Source organism: Nyctibius grandis, chromosome 12 (assembly GCF_013368605.1).
Source record: "Nyctibius grandis isolate bNycGra1 chromosome 12, bNycGra1.pri, whole genome shotgun sequence".
In the NCBI taxonomy this organism is placed as follows: domain Eukaryota; kingdom Metazoa; phylum Chordata; class Aves; order Nyctibiiformes; family Nyctibiidae; genus Nyctibius; species Nyctibius grandis.
In genome coordinates, this window is record NC_090669.1 from 21,047,212 (window position 1) to 21,065,810 (window position 18,599).

Here is an 18,599-nt window from a genome sequence, read left to right on the forward strand (position 1 = left end):
TTTGCTGGAGGGTGTCAACCTGCTCTCTGGGGTCTGCTTGTCTGCAGACCCGCCTGCCCCGCGGTGTCCCGCACCCCACACAGCTCCCAAACCCTGCTACAAGGCAACCTTAGATAGGCTTTCAACGTGCCTTCTAACTCCTCTCCTTCTCTTTCTCTTCCAGGGCTCGGCTCCCATCCTTGTAGTCATGGTGATCTTACTAAATATTGGAGTCGCCATTTTGTTTATTAACTTTTTCATCTAATTCAAGACTGTCTTGTTTGCAAAATTAACAGTTACATGTATGAATGGGGGAAAAAAAAACAACAAAAAGGGAAAAATCATAACTCGAACTGTCCTACGACAATTTCCAAGTCTTTTCACAGAAGAACAACAAACGATCGAGTCTCACTCACAGTTTGCCTTTTTTCCTGGGTAATGTTTTTTGGATTTTAGCCAAAATTCTTTGCTTGTATAACACTATGCTGTGTGGCATGGCAAAATGCTATCAACACTCTGCCCCCCCAACACTGGAAAGGATGAGAAGGAATCCCAACAAAATAAAACCTCATTTCCCTTCCCCTCACCCCCCAAAAAAATATATTCAGAACAACAGTAACGCACCCCAAAATGGAGACTAGATGAGGGGACCACGGGGAGATTCTGTTTGAAGGGTGTACGGGTCCTGGGATGCTCCAGGCTGAGTTTCCCAGGGAAATCTACAACAGCTTTAATGATAAAGTAAATGGGAAAGAAAAGCAAAATCAGGCAACTGGCACTTCTCTTCCTTCTCCCTTTGCAAATGGAGAAACGTTGCGGTAAGGAGGAGAGAAGGAGCACGGGGAAGGCATGAACCCTGCCTAGAGTGAGAGATGGGAGAAGGGAACGGGCCCCATTTTGTTATTTGTTTTTGAAAAAAGCAGAATTGGTGTTTTGCTAAATTTTTGGTGGCACGGGGGGAATAGGGAACATAAGGTGTGAGCAGCAGCCCCACCACCCTCCTGCCGTCACTCCTCCTCCCCAGGCTGCTCCCTCTCCGTGGCAAGGCTGGAAAACCACCCAGTGCTAATTTTAAGTCACAGCCAATTTCTCCTGGGTAAAAACATGTATCTGGATTCCCAAAAAAAACTTTCAGGCACCTTCAGCAACACAAATTGAGTAGCTGCTGGTCATGGTGCCGTACTCACCCACACGCGAGGAGCAGCCTTACGTGAGCATCGCACCCCAAACACGTGCGAGATGCCGGGGAGCAGACTGGTGGGGAGGGACTGGGGAGAGAGGGCTCAATCCTGATCCACTTCGGATCACAATAAAACAGAATAAAGCAAAATAAAACTGTTTTTCAAAGGCATCTGGGAAGGAGCACTGGAGCATGTCCCAGAGAGGAGGGAGAGGGTGGTGGGTTTGTCTCTTACATCTTGCTGTGGACTGTTTCAGACATCATGCTTGGGCTCTGAGCATGTAGTATTTTGCACTTTGTAATGCAGGATGTATATTCCAGCTTCCAACATGTCCCTGTAAAAAAAAAAAAAAAAGAAAAAAAAGAAAAAAAAAAAGAAAAACAAAAAACCAAACATCATTGGCAATGGCAGCCTCTAAGGATGTATTTTCTTTTTTTTTTTTTCTATGTCACTTAATTTGTTCGTTTATACCATCTTTGTAATATGCCTGCCTTGATTTTCTCCCCTCCCCTGTCCCCACTGATAATATGCATACTCATTAAAGATGCCGTATCCCTGTTCTGAGCTGTTATGGTCCCAATCACCAGAGCGTGGTCTTAGCTCAATTGCTTGGAAATGGCTGACGTCCCCTCGCTTCTCCCAACCGACCGTCCTCTTCCTCCCCTCCCCGCTGGGGACCCACCACCACCGGGCACGGTTCCAACGGCTCGGTTGGGATTTGGTACATCCAGGGACCAAATTCCACCCTCAGTCCTACCCACCGCAGCTCCGTTCAGCAGGAGGAGGGGTGCGAGCGTGGCAGCAAGGCGAGGGTGGGATGAAACCCTTACACAGATATATTTGGGGCCGGGGGGAAGGGGGGAAAACATCTTCCTCGACATTTCACATCCAGAGTTGTTGGGTACAGCCCTGACTTGTGGACTCAGCTTTGCTTTGCTTCTGTTTTAGCTGTTTCTCTGCTACCTTTTCAGCAGATTTCTTATTACACTGCACTGGATTGCTATATTTTTAACCAGAAATAAACTAAGGATTAGAGCATGTGCCAGTTAAATTCAGTTCTTTTCCTTACATGGTCTTATTCCCTCCTGTCGCAGTTTTTCTTCCTCTCCCATTTCAGGCAGAGGGCTATGGGTGGACAGGGTAAATGATAACTCAAGGCAGTGAGACCCCAGTAACTTTTAAATTTCATTTTCCACAGTTAATTGTCCATCATCTTCGTACCTATTCCTTTTTTTTTGTTTTGCATTTTTTTTGGGGTCCTTAGTCATCTTTTTCACCCTTGAATGGTTGCTGCATACTTGAAACGAACCAAATAATGCCATCTTGTGATTGCAGCCCTACAACTTCATCCATGGGTTTTGTAGATCTGGTTGCAACTCTTTGTAAAGGCTCTCGAGGACTTTTTTTGTGCATTCAAGTGCATGACACAAAGGTCCCGCCAGAAGCAGGCTGAACAGTTACGTGCAAACACAGTACAATACCCAGATATATATAAAACAGCACAAAAACACCTCTCGTTATCAATCAAATAAAACCACTAGTGATTTCAGGACTAGCTTTTCCACAGTGGTGACCGACTAGTTATTCCTGCTCTTGCCCACGTAGCAGCAGTTATGTACAAAAACAAAAGCAACTTGGATTTTTCATCTCTTTGTTCCACGGGATAAAACCTCCGTCGAGTTGAGGTTTGTTCAGCATGAAAGATAGCCCAAGACTAATATTAATAGGCTCCCAAACCACGTGCTTAAAAATAATGATTCCTTTATTAATCATGGGGAGCTGAGCAATTTATCTTAGTTCTGGGCTTTTCACATTTGCCCAAGGCCAGAAATATTCTCGAGAAGTAGCCCAGAGAGAGAGGTAATTCAGTGTATTTCCTTGTCTTATGAGCCCTGGATTCACGCAGATCTACCTAAGGCACATTAAAATGTCTGTCATCGTGGCACATAAATCTATGTTAATTGTCCGAACCTGCTGTTTTATGTCCACACCGACAGCCGAAGGTTTATATCATTTTTTTCAGGCTGCGATGGTATTTTTACGTTCCTACAGGGGAACAAACAGCACCTGAAACACCAGGAGGGGCTGGGGCTCAAGGAACCAGCCCCCCTCCTGCCATCCCAGTAAAGGCACTGGGAAAAAGCCGTGTTTCCCTCCCCGGGGACACCCAGGTCCTCTGGTCAGACCCCACCTGTGTGAGCCATGGGCTGCTTTGACACCACATCTTTGAGGAAGGCAAGGAGGGAGGAATACAAAAATCTTCCGCCTGCTCCTGCCACGTCAGCTTCTCACCAGCCCATCTGGTGTCTGGTTGGCTTGTACCCGAGACCCAGATTCTCCAGGCGCGTTGGGACTCTCCAGGGCCTGATCTTCCAGAGACACTGAGCTGTTGCAGCATCTACTTACCTTGTGCGGCGTTACGAAGCCTCAGTACTGCTGGAAAAAAAATCCAGACTGCAACAGAAGGGCAGGAGCAAGAGCTGAAATAACGTCGTATCGATGATGAAGGGCTTAATTGAAACCCAAGGACTAATTACATGTCCTGGCAGGCTTTGGGAGGATAGAAAAGTAGGAATTTTTTAAAACTGGCCTAGGGTGAGGTTGGCTCCAGAGATTTGTGCTGAAGCAGAACAGAGCAGAGGCTGGACTGGATCTCCTGCTCGTGCTGCACAGCTTTGCTGCACGTGGGTAAGTTGTTTGCACAGAGGATGGGCCTTGCGGGCTCTAGCCATGGTGGCAAGTTTTCCTGGCATAGGGGAATGGGTCAATGCCTCGCACAGCCCTGAAATTATTTGCATCAGTCATGTTAGTGCCTGTCACTGACCTTCACAGCAAGGCTCCCTGCCCAGCTCTGTGCTGAGCCCAAGGCTTGAACCATTGCTGAATACAACTCTGAGTACAGCAAGCACTAGATACACACCTTTGAATAACAGATCCACCAGGACTCTGCTCCCCTCAGAGGCGTTTCAAGCTCGTGAGTCCCTTTTATTGGTCTGGTTTGACTATTATTAACCCACAGGCACTTAGCTCCAGCGCTACTGCCAAGATGTCTTTCCAGGGTATGCATAATCACCTAATTACTACGCCAAGCCAAGGAGTTTCAACAGGCAATGAACCCCCACGGCTACTAATCAGTGCCCAAAGGTCTCAATATGTAACTCAGATACATCATGAGCTGTACCCCTTCATCCCAGGAATCTCAGAGGTCATGCTCCATAACGGTGAAGGAAACTTCACTTTCTAGATGTTGAGAGCTGCTCAGCATTGCCCAGAAGTGTAGAAATGCTGTGGTGGGTTGCACATTTCCCCATCTGGAGATGTCAATGGAAGATAAACTTCAGAGAGCCTCACATTCATGCACAGGTGGTATTTGCTCCACTACATGGCTACTCAGTAGACTCACAATCCTTATCTTCTGCCTGTTTCCTTTTATCCCCAGTTTGGGTATTAGCAGCACTGATAGACTAGCAAGGCTCAGGCTCTCTTACAAACTCACTTGTTTTTAACACAATAAGAACACCCATATCCAACCCCTTACCTCCTCCATCCCAGCAGCAACTGCACTTTGGTATCAGGTGTTTGGTCTTGTTGGAAGGGAGAGCTGTGAGAGTTACTCCTGCAAGCAGTAGGAGCACCGCTCCCCAACCCCTTCAGCGCGGAGCATGTTTCAAAGCTCTCTTCTTCTTCTCCGTAATGTTAAGTCATTACTCAACATTAATTACTTAACGGGTTAGTGATGAGGGATGCTGCAGCTGTGGAGCCAACAGCTGTTTCCCAGCAGAAGCTAAAGCATTTGATCTGCTCCCATTCCCACTCCCCCATCCCTTGGAGACCTGCATTTGTAGGAACGTGTCTGTCTTCAGCCTTTCTGTCTTGCTGACAGACACGTGGTCAGGGCTGTTTAGTACTGGTTGGACCCACCCATGGCGTTGCTGGAACAAGAAAGCAGAAGTTTTGCCGATACAAAGCAGACAGTGAATGAACCCAGATTCTCTCCAAGACGAATGAGGAAGGATGAGATCAGCCCAGGGCGTGCAGAGCACAAGCCTGACAAACAAGCAGAAGAGCTTGGGATGGGCTCCAGAAGCCACCACAGCAGGTAGCAGCACTGCGAGGAGACCAGCAGCTCAGTGTGACTGAACTAAGTCTTTGCTATTAGCAACATCCCATGAGTAGGGATGCTAGAATGGTCTTTCCACCTCCAAACAGCATTTATCTCTGGGTCAGCCCAGGTACCCTGATTGCTCTCTGATAAACTCCACAGCAAGGTTCGTTTGCTTTCACACCCCAGTCACACTACAACACACACACCGATGGGGGGAGAAACACGCCCGTGTGTTACAAGCTAAGCTTGAGTTCGACATGAAACCACTAACCTTCTACTGTGGCCTTTTTTGTGCAACCCCTGAAGTCAAATGCCCTTCAGCTGGCACTCTCCTTTATTCTCTTTTTCCCTTCCTAGATGTGCGTGTAAACATAATATAAAAATCCAATTTTACAGTGCAATTACAGTGTGTGTGGCCCAAAGAAAAGGGATTACTGAATACATTTTCCTCAAGGAGTTTAAAAAAAAAAATACTTTCAGCTTTGTCTTTTAGCAGAAGACAAACCCAACAGCTTGATTGTTTCCAGATATAATAATATACTGAAGTCTCTTTCTCCTATGTAAATGTTGATACGTTCATCCCTTTACAATGAGATGGGCAAAAGCAATGGTCTGACAGATGCCAAAGGAATAATTGAATTTTATCTGGGCATTCGTACACTGAAAAAAGTACAAGCTGTTCTTTGTACATGTCAGACAAGAATAACTACCCTCATGGCAGACACTGCTGGAGTTTCTCCGTTCCTAGCCTTCCACCAAGTTCTAGCCCCAGCCGTTCTCTCGGGCATCATTTTAGGCAAGCCACTTCACCCATGTGTGTCTGCCTGCAAAATGCTGACCTTCCTCTTTTAGGTACTTTTGGACCCAATACAAGAAAAATGACCAGATCTCTGACCCAGCAACCCTGAACGGGCTTCAGATTCCTGCACCTTGGGAGGAATAACCCCATGCACCGGTACAGGCTGGGGGCTGATCTACTGGTGAGCAGCTCTGAGAGAAGGACCTGGGTGTTCTGGTGGACAACAAGTTCCCCATGAGCCAGCAATGTGCCCTTGGGGCCAGGAAGGCCAATGGTGTCCTGGGGTGCATGAGGAAGAGTGTGGCCAACAGGTCAAGGGAGGTTCTCCTGCCCCTCTACATGGCCCTGGTGAGGCCACACCTGGAGTAACTGTGTGCAGTTCTGGGCTCCCCAGTTCAAGAAAGACAAGGAATTACTGGAGAGAGTCCAGCAAAGGGCTACAAAGATGATCAAAGGACTGGAGCACCTCTCTTACGAGGAGAGGCTGAGGGAGCTGGGGCTGTTCAGCTTGGAGAAGACTGAGGGGGGATCTTACCAACACTTACAAATACCTTAGGGGTGGGTGTCAAGGGGATGGGGCCAGACTCTTCTCAGTGGTGCCCAGTGACAGGACAAGGGGCAATGGGCGCGAATTGAGACATGGGAAGTTCCATCTGAATATGAGGAGGAACTTCTTTGCTGTGAGGATGCCAGAGCCCTGGCACAGGCTGCCCAGGGAGCGGGGGAGTCTCCTTCTCTGGAGATATTCAAAACCTGCCTGGACGTAACCCTGTGCAACGTGCTCTGGGTGACCCTGCTTGGGCAGGGGGTTGGACTGGATGATCTCCAGAGGTCCCTTCCAACCCTTAACCATTCTGTGACTTTCAGCCAATGCTCAGAGGAGCAAGGTACCACTCCAGTTTGATGTCACAGTATCACAGTTTGCATTTCTTAAGACCATGGGAGAGCCCGTCACATTCCAACCTCCTCTGTAGGCACTTAATGTAGTAGTGACAATCAGTCATCCCTGCTTGGGTGAGAAGTTTTACCTTTTGCTCAACCAACACGTGACAGCTTCCAAGGTTTCCACAGTTACACCAGCAAGAGACGGGTCGGGGTGTCCAGATGTTCCAGCTGTCGCTGGCTGCAGCACTGCTGCATTTGTCTTGTTCATTCTGCTGAGCAGGGGCTGCAGATGCACCAGAATTAATTTCTGTCTCAAGCCCAACGGCTGCAAACACTCCAGTGAGAACGGACGCCGTGTGGGTTTCAGTCCCCACGCAGGCTGTTCCAGTTACAGTGCTACAGCCTTGTTTTGTCAGAGCTCACAACTAAGCCTCAATTTTCAGGCTGTACTCAGCCTGAAATCAGTTGTACTTAGCCTGGCACAGAGCACAACTAGGACTACGTTCCAGAGCCCTGGAGGAAAAGGTGACAGGAAAAACCTCAGATTATCGTTGCACGCACTCCAGCTCATCTCATGCATCTAGTTCCCTCATCCAACACTCTCTCTACTTGAGAAGGGGAAGGGAGAACCTTTTCCTGCAGCAGCACTGTACAAAACTATCCGTCATCCTTGGCACTGCTGTAACTTGACTTCAGCTCAGGGAAAAAGTTCTTCAGGGTGTATATCTGCATTTGAAAAGGCAAAAAATTATACAGTATATCTGGCAAAAAGTGTGTTTTCCCCTGTCTGCTTGGGCCTTTGGAATGGAGGCCTGGGCACAGCTGCAGGAATTTTAAAACCACTATTTTTCAAGCAAAAATAAATAAAAATAATAATTAAAACAAAATCTGCAAATGCAACTCAGTGGCAGATTCCCCAAAGTTCTGCACAGAAAGCCACGGACATCACACACACACACACACACACAAAGGATCAAATGTCAACAAGATCAAGGTGTTGTAAACCAACCCCAGTGACAGGACAACAGGGCAACTGATGCTGTTAGGGATTCTCTCCTGGGTCATAAATAAATGGTTTGTTTCCACCTCTCGCCTGTTAGTGTGCGTGGAAGGTACCTCCCTATCAAACATGTTTTTATCCTGACAATTAAATCACATTGGCAGCCTGCTCTGTTTAATCTTTATCACATTCTAACTAGCCTTACTGCTCTCCTGAGAGCTGGCTCCCTGGTGATGCCCCTGCCAAAACAATACCCATGGCACCCTGGATTTCTCTGCACAAGAAGAGCCAGTGCCTTCTGGTGTCATCACTTCTTTGCTGCAACAGACACACTTGTGTCCCATCTGTTGTCCCTATGGATCACAGCACTGCTCTGCTGGAAAGAAAGCAATGCCTGGAGGAGAGGGGCTGAGTCAGGAAGCAGGGGTAAAAAAAAAAAAGCCTTTTTTACCCCTCCCTCCCCTCAACACACCATCAGGTCTCAAGGTAGGACGTTTTACTGGTCATAAAGAGCTCACTTGTAGGACAACTGCTTTCTTGGCCAACATGTGAGAAATTGAACTGGGAGATTCCACAAGCAAAGGCAAAACCTGCTACAGCTACTGCTAAAAAGGAAGGTATTTCTACTGTTACATGCATCAGGGGTTACAGGGGCTCTCATACAGACAAGCTATGAAAGGATTCCCAGGTTTCTCCAGGTAGCGCAGCCACAGCTCAGGGCTGCTGGTGCATCTCATGACCACTACCTCCATATTTCACAGCAGGAACATCAATCTTTTCCACAGTGTAAGAAAAAGAAGTATAAAAGCTAGAATGGGATTAATTGAGAAAACCAAGACGATGTAACCAAGTAAGTTTATTGTAGAAACTCTTGGAGACATGTCCTGGCCCCAGTCAGGGTATGGAATTTGGGACCAGTGAACCATTGTGATGTGCAGTTTGTCTTGAGAGACTCAAAACAACTTTTGAACAAAAATATGACAGTATTGTATACACCAGGCTCAGCAGAACAAGTGCTTGGACAGCAATCCTGCTCCTCAAGACCCCCCCCTACAACCTCCAGGGGAACAACAGCATATCCAGAACATTCATCAAGTCAGCGTATTGAGACTGGTCAGCCCAGAGGCACTCACACGGTAGGCAAAGGCTGGAGTGCCAGGATGCCTTCTGGATGTTCTGACTGCCTGGCACACCAGGCTGAGTTCAGTGGGGCTAACCACTGCTCCCAGCATGGTTCTTCACTCACGGCACAGCCTCAACAACACCTAGACTGAATCTTCATAGAAAGTCTTTGCCATGGCATGTGCCACTTTTACCACCTTCTTCTCCTTGGCATCCACGCCCATGTTGCTGCGGGCTAGTTTAATCCAATACTGCTCCGTCCTGGACAGATAGTCCACATGCTTCTCAGCAGGCTGAACAGATGGGTGTTGCTCCTCTCCTAGGACACAATGGGAGGAAGACAGAAAGAGAGGTCACAAACAGCTCATGAAGGCAATCTGCTCTTCCATGTGTCAGCCTGGCCAAGACTACTCTTCAGCTAAAGTGTTGAAATGTAACAGCCTAAAAACCTATCAGTAACCAATGGAATTTTTCCTCTACCCCAAAAGCAGCGTACTATGAAAACTTTGCATTTGGTGGAAAACTCACCTGGATGCCAGTGAGGCCTTCCAGGCTGGCAGCAGAACCAGCAGGTATCGTACTAAAACCCACTTTATATTAGTATGAAGACAACATTCATCTTAATCATTACCTCCCTCATCTTCACTCTCCTCTTCAGAGCTCTCCTCTTCCTCTTCCCCTCCCTCTGCACCTTCCGTATCATCCTCCTCTTCATCCGATTCCGACTCCTCCAGCCATTCTTGTGCTTCTTTGATGAGAAAGAAAATAGAAGAAATAAATAACAAGCTGTTTCGCACTCCTGCACCCAGAACTGTCAGGGAGGATGCCAGTGCAAGGTCAGACATATGTGCTCCTTGAAAGCCCTGCTGTTTTCATTGCCCTCACAGATCCACCCACTGTACAGGGCCTGGCTCTGATGGGGAGCACTGGGCAGAGATGAAATAGTCAGGAAGAAGTGATCAGCACAGAATAGCTGTGGAAGAAAAGCTGGTTAGTGGTGATGCTGGCAAGAGTCAACTCTCCTCCCTAGCATTTCACAGCAAGACTCCTTCCTTAAGGTACAAAGAGAGAACCCTAGCTAATGCCCACATGCTTTGCAGTACCCAAGACCCTCACTGCCCTGAGAAGGTGAGGACAGGCAAGAGCATACATCCCTGTCCTCTGCCGAGCGGACAAGCATGGCACAGCAGGAGTTCCCAGGCCAGAACTTGCCACCACTGAACAAAGATACTGTTTACATGTCTTGGTTTTCAAAGCAGACAGAGCAGAGCTCACTCTACAGTGATCACAAAGCTCTGGACCAGACAGGTCTGCAGTGACGGTGACCATAAGACACTACATAGCACATACTCCCAAGCTTCTTCCTGTCCAGGAAAAAAAACACTACTCAAAGGCTCATCACCACCCCTTGAGGAAGCTCCATAGTTTGTTTTTTTTTTCCCCTAGTGTAGTGTTGCTACACTAAAGGCAGAGAGAGATCCCACCATCAGAGCTTACTTGGATCCATCTCCACTAGCACCTTCCATTCTTCCATCTTGTGCAGGTCGATGCTGTAGAGGTCACTGAGGGTGAACTGGCGATCGCCCACCTCAAACATTCCCCCATACACATAAAGAATGCCATGCTTCACTGCCAACATGGCATTCGAACGTGGGCATGGCTCCACTTGCTGGCCCAAGGCTCCATCTTCCTCCTCCTCCTCCTCCTCCGATTCAGACCTCTCCTTCTCTTCTGCAGGTCCAGAGATCACCTGCTTGATTGTCATGACAGTCCCATCTTCTGCCACCACCTCTTTGACTATCTCCACAGGGCCTTGCGGAGGTTGCTTCTCCATCTCCTCATCTCCAGCACCCTCTGCCTCAGCTTGTCTGCCACGTCTTCTCTTCCTCTTCTCTGATTTTGGTCCCTATTAACAGGAACACGGAACAGGAGGAGACTGGGTGTGAATTGTGTGCACCTAATAGCACGTACAGCAGTTAATACAAATACTATGGATGCTGCTGGGAGGGAGGGGGGAGAATTAAATTATTTTTCACTACAATTCTAAGTCTCAAGTGATAGGTGCAACCCTCCACTCAGCGTGAACTTCTACCAGCCATAAAACAAGGAGCAATGAAACTCCTGGAGAACCCACGGTGTAGAGTTGCTTCATCTATTAATGGCAGTGTGTGCTGAAGAGACACAGAACAGTTCTTTTGCTCTCTCTTGCAGGTGCATGCAGACACACACACAGGTCTGCGACAGGAGCACGAGAAAATAACCCACTATCTTGTGAATCAAAACAATTGCTGGGTGCTAAATTACAGTGCATTACCAGGAAGCACTCCAGGTCTCCGAAGCACTGTATGAAAGGGCTGGAAAACAGTCAGCTAGAAAGGCAGAGGCAAACATCTGAGTGCATGTTTGCCTGTTATTACGTGATTGACTTCTTTTTGAGAACAAAGTCAGAAACAGTGGGGGTAGAAAGAAGGAAATTCAACCAGGTCATCTGCACCTCACTTTCCCCTTGAGAGTGGTTCAACCAAAATCAAAGATCTGAGCTGAGGGCCACATTTCTGAAGTTTTTATGAGCCAAGGTTAATATTTTATCTCTTCTAGTAGCTCATCAACACTGGGGAAAAGAGGGAAGTGTTTTGATCCCAACACAACACAAGATCTTCTCACAGTAGCTTTTACTGAACTATCTCATGTCAGACTTACACATCTGACCTGGAGCCATAAAACACACCGTAAACTATGTTTTCATGCTGCTTTGTTTCATTTTGCACTACATGACAAAGGGGCACACGCATCCCTACTCCTGGAGGAGGGGGATTGCCTCCTGACCCACACTCACTTTATGCCCAACTGTCAGGGCTCACAGGCATCCTCTCTCCCCAGAAGGGTGACAGTCTGCATCATACTGTGGAAGCAGGGCGTGGAGAGGACAAGGAGCTACGTGGCAGGGAAGGAGAGGGGTAGCACAAAGTTAGAGAATTCAGTTGGTCTGGCAGCAAAAACCTGCTAGAGTCGCACATCTCCGCTACATTTCTACAGCCCTCTTCACAATCAGTGGGTCACAGACCAAAGCAGCAGCCACACCTGGTGGCTCAGCTTCTGGAGCACCCCGAGTTATTAGAAATAGAGGCTTCTGAGTTATTAGAAATAGAGGCTTGCTCCACACTGCAACAAAGCTGTATGAGGCAAAAAAAGGCCTGAAGGACATGCATCAGATGATCAAGGAGAATGAACTGAAAGAATTTGTGTTATTTTTAAAACAAAACCTTTAGCTGTCCAGGAAACCAGCGGTTTTTCCCAATGTCATAGAAATAAATATCGTTGAAGAAGTCCCCTTCAATGCTCTCTTCCTCCTCTTCGTCATGCACGCCTCCAAACAGAAGGGAGCGGTTATTGGGACCAATTGCAACGGAGAAGCCAGACCTGGGAGTGGGTTTCACTCCAGATGGGTTGAGCCGACTCCATGCCCACTTATCTGGTAATGGATAAAAGCAAATAGGAACATCAGCAAAGGAGAATCCTGCTCATTTTCGTATCTTCCAAGGCCCATCAGTACTCCAGCAAGTAACTCAGTGACCCATTTTGGACATTCTCAGCACTGCACAGTGTGCCTTCAACAACAGCATTAATCAGAACCACTTGCATTTCCACTTCAATCACGCAGCTATCTGCACATCCCTTCTACACTTAGAAAGCCGTTGTGTCTTCAATAAAGGCAAATCCAGAGAGCTATCCTCAGGGTGTGCTTTCTGGGGCAAAGAGCCTCTTGAAAGGTGTATACACCTTTACAGGAGGGTGGAGCTCAAACCAGGATTGATTATAGCCTTCGAGCACCGAGGAAAGGTACCTCAGTTGTCCCATGGAGCCCACCCTACACCAGTTCTCTCCACAGGTCCCTTCTACTACAGTACCTTATCGGTCAACTTGCACCACTGCCTGAACCCCAAGAATAAGTACAATTCATTGTAAGGCCCAACCACACTTTAAAAAAGGGCTCAGCAGCAGGAGAAGGCTTGTGCTCCAAACCCTCCACTTTTGCTCCAATCCTTTCTACTCTGGATTTGGAGCAAATCCCTAAAACGCAGGCTGGGAGATGCATATGAAGGAACCACAATTTCAACAAGATAAACTATAAACAGGACATAATGCAAGCAGGGTCTGGAATCCAGACAATATATGTGACCAACTCTTCTCCCCAAACCCCACTTTAAGATGGTCAGGTTTAAAGAAATCAGTCCCAATTTTAACATTTTAGAAATTCAGCTCAAAGAAGATTGTCCCATTCTCTGAGCCAAGGACAAGATACACTCTCTCCTAAGGAAAGTGGTGGAATTCCTATTTCTGGGGACATTCACAGATAAAACAACCAACCAACCAAAACCCACTCTTGATAATATCCCTGTACCAGGTAATCTCATGAGATCACCCCCCAATATTCTCTCTGAGCCACCACTGCCAGAGTTTGTCAAAACAGGAATTTCCAGAGTGGAGAATTCTGAAATCCCAAAGATTTTCTGTTGTGAAACAGAAAAGCAGTGATCAAAATGTCCCAGAGAACAGGAATTTCAAAATGTTGTTTTAATTCCCTCCCACACACAAACCAAAAAAATCCCTAAAATATCTTTTCTTGTACTTTTTTCTGAAGCTGCCTGTGCAGGCCACAGCTTCTCAGACAGTTATGCAAGGAGCCTGGTGACCCTCCACTCCATCTCAGACTATTCCAGGACCAACTGGGAGGTGTCAACATAGATGAAGCTGTGAGCTAGAAGTTATCCTCCAACAACAAAGTACACCCTAACCTTCCTCCAGAGCTCTGTCAGTTCCTCACAGAAGTTTCTCAACCACCTCCAATCCCCCAGTGTTTCACTGTGTCAGAGCTACCACTTACTTTAGCTCTGAAACCAAGTCATTTGGAGCTGAGAACCATGACTCCTCACAGCCTTCGGCTAACCAGCAAGCTTTGCTCAGCAAAGCAGACACAGCCTCATCTTTTCAGGCTATAAAATAGAGTGTGGGAAGGGGACAGAACCGCTGTGCAGCGTAGAGTCTGCTGCAGCAACAAGCATTTTTGGCAGAGAGCAGCAGTGAGGAATTCTGCCTGCATGTGTGATGGCCCATCTTCCTTCTCCAGCACACATAAACAAAAAAGGAGGTCATAATTCCTCCAATATCCCCCTGCAACTGCTGTTTCCATCACCCTAGCCCCTCTCTTAAGCTAGTCACAGTACACAAAAGCACTTAGCTACTCCTGAGAAGAAGAAATATTTAAATCAACTCACCTGCTGTGTTTAGCCCCAAAGCAAACACTGGGGCACAGTGCTTTTCAAGGGACATTTTGTTCTAGGCTTGGGGTTTTTTGGTCTGTTATTCAAAGGAAGAGAGAGGATTTGTATTCACAGTCCTGCAGCATCACTTCCAGCACAGCCCTCCTAGCTGCAGCAGTAGCTTACCTTCCTCCTTGCCTGCACCTTCGGTCTTCAACAGGAACATATCTGTATGCAGGGTGCCTTTGTCAACATCTTTCTTAACTCTCTGCAAAGAAGAACAGACAGGAATGCTCAGTGCAACAGCTTCAGTGGCCCAAAACACCGGAGGTCCAACTCTGCAAGGCCTAGAAAGCAACCCACGCCAGAATGGCAGCATGTGCTATTCTGAACTCACCACCCCACAGATAAGCCTAATCACACCCTGAATTCGTACATTCCCCTGCTGAAAATGCAAACCCTGTGACTAGGGCAAGGAGAAGCCACGCAGGTAGTCACAGCATGGCTCTGGAGCATCAGGCAGCTCACAACCACAGCGTTCAAACCAGGAAGCTGTGATGAGCCACAAGCAACTCCTGCCTGTGACAACCAGGCTGCAACACAGGTCCTGGGGCTCATGGGGCTGGATGAAGACTACTGCATGCAGTTTAAGGGTGGGAATTTTGGCATCCAGAAAAGGGAAATAAATTGTCACAAGGGATTAAAACCAATTGTTTTGCAGAAGGAAGGAAGGATGGGCAGGACCAAGGAAACGGGAGACACAAGGTCCTGCCTTTTACTCTGCCACAGGGAGTATCAGGTGCTCTCAAGGGACTCATTTAACATCTGTGCCTCTGCTCCTCTAGCACTAGGAGAGAGCAGATACCCACCCCACCGAAGTGGCACACAACAACTTTCCGCAGGGCTTGCAAGGCCCTCTGAGATTCTGCCCTCGAATACTGAGCAGAAGCTCAGAGCGTCTGTGCTGTACCATTTGCAAGGCCCAAGTTTAAGTACAGATCTGTGACTACCATGCAGACTTTCAGTCCCTGCCACCCCCTCATCTCCATCCCACTACAAGAGAAGCAGAGGTGACAGCTCGCTCTCTGCACCACAGCCTGACTGCAGCTGCCATTTTTAGCATTCAGGGCCCCACAGAGCCGTAAGCAACAGTTTTTTCTCCTAAACAGAACAGAAGCCCCATTTCCACCCCTACTAAAGGCAACAGCAAGACACCAGCAAGAGCAGGATCAAGACTCAGTTGAGGCAATTAAATGCACCATTTTAAATGTGATTTTCCCTTGCTCCTTTCACCGTAAGCCCCTGTCCTCCAGTGCTCACAGCAACATGCAGCATTTGAAAGCAGCACTATGCAACACCACTGTAGGAGGTTTTCTAATAATGTCATTATCCACCCATCCCTTCATGCAGAGCTCCTACTTCCTTGTAATTCCCTTCCTCCTGGGGGCAATGGCATCGCTATGCTGTGTAACTGCTGCCAGGATGCAGACAGTGGAGCCCAGCAGAAGCTAGGAGGGTCGGATCCAGTCCTGAGGAAGGAGCAGGGCCGGGGTCCACCTGAGAACACACCACCACAGTGCTATCCTGTTCGTGCTGCCTACCTGTACCCAACCCTTTGCCTTGCACTTGACAGGTTTTGTTACTGCACAGTACGCTGTGTTGTTATTACATGCCCCAGTATCCAATTCATAGGAACAGTATTCAATTCTTAGAAAGGCAGAAGAGAGGAAAGGGAAACAAAGTGTGTCTGAGACATTACACAACAACGCTGTAACTTGGATGATGCTGAAAAGCCCCGGGGAAGGCTGGTAACAAAGTGCTGGAGGAAACAGAACTCTGCTCACAGTGCAACAAAAGGGAAGCTTCAGTTAACTTAAGGACCAGGGTGTGCCTGCAAGGCTGTCTGGGGAAATTTGTTAGTTTAGGGCTGTGGCCCCCGTGTCTTCTTGCTCTCCACGTGCACCTAAGCATGCCTGTTAGCACACCGAAACACACACACTCTTCAAGACATGTCTACACTGGAGAGATGCTCTTCTGTGCAACCGCTTCAATGAAGTCAACAACTGCACTATTCCACCTACTGCCCTCAAGCAATGGAACGCCAGGCACACAAGGGACAGGAAGCCTGTAGGAACAAGCACCAGTGACAGTCCTGTTTTCTGAATAAGAGGTTATACAGTGATGACTCCTTCAGCCACTGCCAGTTCTCCAGCACATGGCAAACAAGCAAGACGCATTTTTGCATTGGTGAGTGGTGCCGAGGCACAGCTAGAGGAGCTCTCGTGTTGGAGACATGGTGGGAGGGACTGGGAGCTGCCCACTTTGAGCACACCCTTGAGAGAGAGCTGCCAGGGCAGGAAGGGAAAGAAACACCTTCTCGGAACGGTGTTGTAAGTATCAAGTACACCAATTCATAGCCTGGCGGTGCAGGTATGGTGGCATCTACAGCAGTAGCTCTGAAGTTCAAAGGGCTGTGAGTCACTGTGCCGACCAAGTGCCATGCTCTGGGTATGTCACACTTCGCTGTCTCTGTCACACAGGTCTAGAGCAGCAGGAGTCACCAATGAGCTACAGGCTGCAGACAGCTGAGATACAGCAGCCTTTTTAGTCTGTCCCTCACCTTAATGAAACACCTTTCCGATCCTCACCTGAGCAAACAGCTGTCAGGGATGGATGGGCAGAGGAGAGGGAGGGAGAGACACAGGCAGGAGACTTCACACCTTATAGCACTGGAGTGCACCCCAGTGACTGCCAAGTGTCTGTCTGCTAACAATAATGGAAATGGTGGTTATTTCCTCCCCAGTCCCAGGCAGGCTGCAGTCTGTCCTTAAATTCCAGATGGAGCACACATTCAGGGGACACACAAGCTGAAGAGCACAGGAGCACAGTAAGATGTGCAGTGTCTGCATGAAAGGAGAGGAAATAACAAACACTGAGAGAGCAGTTGGCTTCACTACCGTACAAGCTGCGTAGAATAACTGCATTATATTTCTCCTGAAAACCACACGGCTCCCTGTAGTAAACACACTGCGTACGCAACATGACAAAGCTTCTTGGGCTGAGAAAACCCCAATGAGGTGGAGTGGGAGTTAGTTATTTGTTGTCAGAGAGATGCCCGTTTTCCCCAACTCACACTGGCTCAACAGCAGACACTTCACCAGCAAGCAGCACACCGCTACTGGAGAGATCAATCGCCTCGCACCCCAGGTACCCGCTTGCCCTGAGCAAATCGCTCCGTCAGTCACAAGAGGCTCCTCTTCCCCCCGCTGTCCTTCTTGCCTTGAAGTTCCAGGTGTTTGCTTCCAAGCACAAGACTGGCTTGGATATCCAGAGCCTATTGTTTGCACATTAGCAAGTTACAAGACTTTTACAGGCATTAGCTAAAAAAACCCCTAGCTCCACTGACAGCAAGAGGCCTGTTTATCCCCCTTCAAAGAGCAAGGAAACTGAGGCATGGGGAGCTGTTCTTGAGAAGAAGGGGAATCTGGATTCCCCGTGTATAACATGCTAAATATGTCTGATAAAAGAGATCAACAGTGGCAAAGTACATCCAATTAGCAGAAGCCCTTAGCAGGCTAAACTGCAGAGGGAACCAGTCCCACTAGACTTTGCAATCCAGGCAAACACTTCAGCCCTGCCACAAGCAATCTCCCAGCAGAATCCAATTCAGCTTTGCAAAGCTTGCCGCTAAAAAAAACCACCACCAATAAAAAACCCCACATGCTAGTCATCTTTGGCATCCAAAAGCCTTGCACACGTGTAACGCCAGCCCTCCCGTGGCTTGTAGGCTGCTTGCACCTGCAAGGTAGAGCAGCGTTAGCCTCCAACACCTCCCGGCTGCACTCGCCGTGCCAGTCAGGCACAGTGCGCTCACGTTGCCTAGCAATAGAGAGGTCTCATTGCTTTATACAGCCAAAAATGCAGCTTGCTGCAGCAAGTCCCATCCCCAGCATGAGAAACAGGCGAGGACATCTTTAAAATCAGCAGGAGAGCAAGTCTGAGCTCCTTGCAGGATTCTGAGGTACGTGCAGAGCTGTACAGGCAGAGCTGACAACATCCTCAACATCCCCTTCTGTAAGGGATTGTAGAAGTTGCCTTCATCATTTTTAGGCTGAAGATGAAACAGATGAACACCGGGACACCATTGTGCTGAGAATCATGCATTTTAAAACATCAGGCATGCTCTTGTCAATTTGTGCACCAACATCTCAAGTTAGTTGCACTAGTTGTAAAGCTCCTTTATCACCATTTGCATCCTGGTTGTTCA

General features: G+C 47.9%; 2 protein-coding genes across 2 annotated transcripts in view; one reads left to right on the forward strand and one right to left on the reverse strand.

Moving 5' to 3' along the window:
- The window catches only part of JPH3 (junctophilin 3), a 56,629-nt gene extending 56,385 nt beyond the window's left edge, over positions 1-244 (forward strand). The window contains exon 5 of the mRNA XM_068411465.1: positions 164-244. Within this exon, the coding sequence (XP_068267566.1) occupies positions 164-244 (81 nt within the window). The remainder of the gene's footprint in view (positions 1-163) is intronic.
- An 8,544-nt stretch (positions 245-8,788) lies between these two features.
- KLHDC4 (kelch domain containing 4) overlaps positions 8,789-18,599 on the reverse strand; it is a 28,437-nt gene continuing 18,626 nt past the window's right edge. The window contains exons 8-12 of the mRNA XM_068411561.1: positions 14,519-14,600; positions 12,335-12,543; positions 10,569-10,977; positions 9,703-9,819; positions 8,789-9,390 (exon numbers count right to left, since the gene is read on the reverse strand). Coding sequence (XP_068267662.1) covers positions 9,215-9,390; positions 9,703-9,819; positions 10,569-10,977; positions 12,335-12,543; positions 14,519-14,600 — 993 coding nt within the window. The 3' untranslated portion in view covers positions 8,789-9,214. The remainder of the gene's footprint in view (positions 9,391-9,702; positions 9,820-10,568; positions 10,978-12,334; positions 12,544-14,518; positions 14,601-18,599) is intronic.